At 46.4% G+C, this 4374-nt stretch overlaps 1 protein-coding gene across 4 annotated transcripts; it reads right to left on the reverse strand.

Moving 5' to 3' along the window:
- Window positions 1–1069: 1069 nt before the first annotated feature.
- On the reverse strand, window positions 1070–3814 carry LOC136504998 (sulfoquinovosyl transferase SQD2-like). 4 transcript variants are annotated; one of them, XR_010771055.1, is made up of 7 exons: window positions 3473–3814; window positions 3253–3320; window positions 2438–2521; window positions 2259–2346; window positions 2089–2166; window positions 1843–1899; window positions 1070–1308 (listed from the first exon to the last, which is right to left on the reverse strand). XR_010771055.1 is itself a non-coding variant. In XM_066500054.1 (7 exons), exons 4-7 carry the CDS (start codon window positions 2273–2275, stop codon window positions 1233–1235), a joined length of 228 nt encoding a protein of 75 aa, XP_066356151.1. In that variant the 5' UTR covers window positions 2276–2346; window positions 2438–2521; window positions 3248–3320; window positions 3473–3814; the 3' UTR covers window positions 1070–1232. The 4 variants fall into 4 exon arrangements, 1 of the variants encoding a protein (XP_066356151.1); XR_010771056.1 differs by having other exon boundaries at window positions 3248–3350; XM_066500054.1 differs by having other exon boundaries at window positions 3248–3320.
- Between the last annotated feature and the right edge of the window lie 560 nt (window positions 3815–4374).

A 4374-nucleotide genomic window follows, 5' to 3' on the forward strand; every position in this document is an offset into this window, starting at 1 on the left:
AGTCCGCGAGTGTTCCACACAGGGCGTGGGCAATTGGGCATCACCTCTTTTAGGTGGTGTTTGGATCCAGTGACTAAAATTTAGGAGATGTGTCGGGAGGATGTTGCATGGGGCATTCGGATACTAATAAAAAACAAATTACATAATCCGTCAGTACTCCACGAGACGAATTTTTTAAGCCTAATTAATCCACCATTAGCATATGTTTACTGTAGCACCGCGTTGTCAAATCATGAACTAATTCGGCTTAAAAGATTCATCTCACAAATTAGTCGCAAACTATGTAATTTATTTCGTAATTAGTCTATATTTAATATTCCATGCATATATCCAAATATTTGATGGAACAACGACTAAAATTTAGGAGAGGCCAACCAAACTCCACCTTATATACTGTGAGCTTGATCCTGCGCTGACGACGGCCAGGCCTTTTGACAGGCAGACAGCCAGCACTTTGTCCTGGATGCCGGCCGGATCCCTGTAGGCTGTAGGAGTAGCTATCAGCCTGTCAGTCGTCTCTGTCATCTCTGTCAGCCTGGAACACGCGGACTATTTTAAAATACGCCGCCAGAGACCTGCTACCGGCGACGGCGAGTTAAAATAGTCCGCACGTGTTCCACGCATGGCGTGGGCAATTGGGCATCACCTCTTTTATATACTGTGAGCTTGATCCTGCACTGACGACGGCACTACGTAGAATATGATTTTTCAGGGGCGGCTCCAGAGGCTACCTACGAGTGGTTTGCTCAGCCGCCCTTACGCAAGGGTCTCTATAAATCATATATTTGTAGGGACGATTCTCAGGCTGTCCCTACAAATCGATTTGTTTGTAGGGACGGTTCTCAGACTGCCCCTACAAATCGATTTGTTGGGGCGGCTGGTGTTTCCAGCCGTCCCTACAAATCGATTGTAGGGGCGGTTGGTACTGTAGCCGTCTCTACAAATCGATTTATAGGGACGGTCTGGGAACATCAGCCGCCCCTACAAATCGATTTGTATGGGGCGGCTACAGTACCAACCGTCCCTACAAATCATTTTTCCGTAAAAAAAATAAATTTACAATTCAAATTCGACCAGAACATTAAACGACGTAAGAATTTAAACATTGGTACAAGAGGAGATGGGTGAGGTCAACAGGCAGCAACTTGCATGCTTTCAGTTTACAGGCAGGAGGAAGAGGAATGGTAGGTAAGTTGAAGAATTCTGATGATATACTTGTCAACCAAAGAATCTCAGCTCAAGTCTTCACAGTTGCGGGTTCCCAAACAATTGTTGTACTCCACTGTCATCATTGTAGAAGTAATAGTCCTGGCACACAAAAGATGACCAGTTAGTGGTTTATACTTTATATAGGAGCATCAACAGTATGAAAAACTTCAAAATCTACCCTGAATGCATCAAAGCAATATCTAGAGAAGGATGCAGTGAATTGTGTTGAACTGCTGATTAACAAGATCAGATGAACTGTCTAGACTAATGTGTTACATCTGGGATAAGATTCATCATAGTTTTAGTAGAGGTGATTACAGACAACATCAACTATGACAAGACAACCTCAGGCATGAACAATGTATTAAACGGTTATAAGAACAAACAATGTGAAAAGCAATGCAACGATCCTGCTCATTTTCAGTACACGGTTGAGAAAAATTAAGGTAAGCATGATAGTCAGCCATTGTTTCATATGTCATTTCTTACTTTACATCAGATATCAAATACTTATTAATCCTTATCAGCTTGAATTATGAGGTTCAGATTTCTTATCAGCACCCATGCTGACTAATGAACTGAACAATAGCGTAAGAGTTAAGGAATAAAAGCAAGGTGCTGCATTGGTCATACCTGTATGGTCCATCTCCGATAAATGCAATTCTTACTCCAGGCAACCTATCCATTACCCTGATAAAAAAAGCAAAATTAGTTCCAAGTAACCAATGATGTAAGGCATGAATGAAGAATAAGTATGGCATTTGGATCATTTAATTTAGTTGCATTACTCTCTGTTTTTAATAAAGATGCATCATGTTTGTCAACTAAGAATCAAAGATCAAATCAATCACAGAAGGAGCAAGTACGACAATAGCTTACATCTTCAAAAAATCCAAATTTTTCTCACGCCCAAAACATCCGACATGAATTACCAGTGGTTTTTCAGGCTCACCGTCACTGAAAGAAAACATCAAGCAACATAAGCTTAGACAATCTATCTCAACTTGCTGCATACAAAACATTCAGGAAGAAAGCGAACAGAATATTACCTCAGCCTGACTCGCATCTCATGATTGCGAAATCTAGGATGGAAGCTTGCAGAATCAACACCTTTGTTCCAAAGGCGTATTCTGTTAGCTGAACAAGGAGGGAAATCACATCTTTAGCATCATAACATGAATAAAAACATATGCACATCTGGTACATTGTGTAAAAAAAATTGGCCAACCTGATATGACCTGGGTAGTTTCAAAATCTTTGCTGATAGCAGCAGATGGTACTAAAGTTAAATCATCAGCTCTATGAAGGAATCCTGTGTTTTGGGAATAACAGGACCAAGAATCAGCATGTTTCACAGACGGGCATGCAAGTTACTGTTTACAAAAGCAGAGATAATGTTGCCTAAACTGCTACTGATATCCTACAGACAGAAGTTGACACAAGCATCCTGAAAAAGTCAAAGGAGATGTCAGTCGAGGAGGATCTGGGCGGCCGGCGGGGAAAACAAACAAAGCAACGGATCTAGGCTCGCACTCCATGCTTGGATATATACGAAACAAGGCATATATACGAAACAAGGCATATCTGAGATTATTTTAAGATCAATGCAAACCAAACAAGGCATATATACGGTTTCTTTAAATAAGCACAACTCCATGCTTGGATAATAATAAAAACCTCCCAAAAGGATCTACATCAGCAGCTATTTTACTTATCTTTTTGCAACACAAATTAGAGATGGGGAGTTAAATGTGAGCTATCGTACCATTATAAGCTACATTTTATCTCATCAGTATGATCTACTAAACATATGTCACACCACGCCGCCACTGGACTATGAAAAGATGATCTCACATGGTGTCTTGGTGATGAGGACGATGGATACCACTAGATCAACTACCAAGAAAGGATTAGGATTGCCCAACCACCCAGAGTCTTCCCCTTAATTCCATAGGCTCAAACAAGAACTAGCACACGTGCATATCAGATCACCGAAAACTGATAGCACGCAGAGCAAAGCAGATCACCAGGAACTCACCTTACCGTGCGACCCCGGAGCCCGAATCAAGTCTGCCCCGCCGCCTCACACGCACATACGAGCCTCTGCTTCTCTGCACATGGCACGCAGCCATGAATCAGAGCTGTTACGATCCGAAAATCTCATCAAAAAAATAATCAAGAACGCATAGCAAGGTTAGGGTTAGGAGAAACGGTTGGAGAGGGAGAGGAGAGAGAGAAGGGGATGGGGATCTGCAATACTCACCGGCGAGGATGCGACAGAGGAGGGGGCGATGTGTCCTCTGCCACCGTGCCTCCGCTGGGGGGAGGGGACAGGGCCCCCGCGCAACTGCCGGCGCTGGAGGAGGGCACCGAGCCCCGCGCGACCGTTGGGAGGCCGCGCCCCAGAACCCCCGCCACCCTAGGGTGCGCCGCCGAGTGCCACCGCGCGGAGAATAGGGGGGTGCGACGCCGTGCGCCTCCGCTGGGTGCCGTCGCGCGAAGAAGAGGGAGGTCCCAGCCGTCACCGTGTGGGGAGAGGGAGGGGTGGCGTGGGGAGAGACGGAGGGGCTCGGAGGAGAGGGGGAGCGAGGGAGAGAGAGAGGGAGTCGAGACGAAGAGAAAGAGGAGATGTCAGTAGATATTTTGGATTGGCAGCGAGGGCATTTGTAGGGGCGGCTCAATCACCAGCCGCCCCTACAAATATCAACTCTGGGGGTGGCTGGTGAGTGAGCCGCCCCTACAAATTAGACCCATTTGTAGGGGCGGCTCGTATCACCAGCCGCCCCTGCTGTTCCATTTGTAGGAGCGGCTGGTGTCTGGGCTTCCGAGCACGCCACTGTAGGGGCGGCTCTATCACCAGCCGCCCCAACAAAAAATTCCTCCCGTTGCTAAAAACTGTTTTTTACGTAGTGCGGCCAGGCCTTTTGGCAGGCAGGCAGGCATCACTTTGTCCTGGATGCCGACCGGATCCCTGTAGGCTGTAGGAGTAGCTATCAGCCTGTCAGTCGTCTCTGTCATCTCTGTCAACCTGGAACACGCACGGACTATTTTAACTCCCGGACCTGGGGGCGGCGCAGGTCTCTGGCGGCGTAGGGCTTGGGCGACGAGATGCGAATCGCCTGGGGCGGCGCAGGTCTCTGACGGTGAATTTGCACAGGAGGAGGC

The sequence above is a fragment of the Miscanthus floridulus genome, chromosome 14 (genome assembly GCF_019320115.1).
Source record: "Miscanthus floridulus cultivar M001 chromosome 14, ASM1932011v1, whole genome shotgun sequence".
Classification (NCBI taxonomy): Eukaryota; Viridiplantae; Streptophyta; class Magnoliopsida; order Poales; family Poaceae; genus Miscanthus; species Miscanthus floridulus.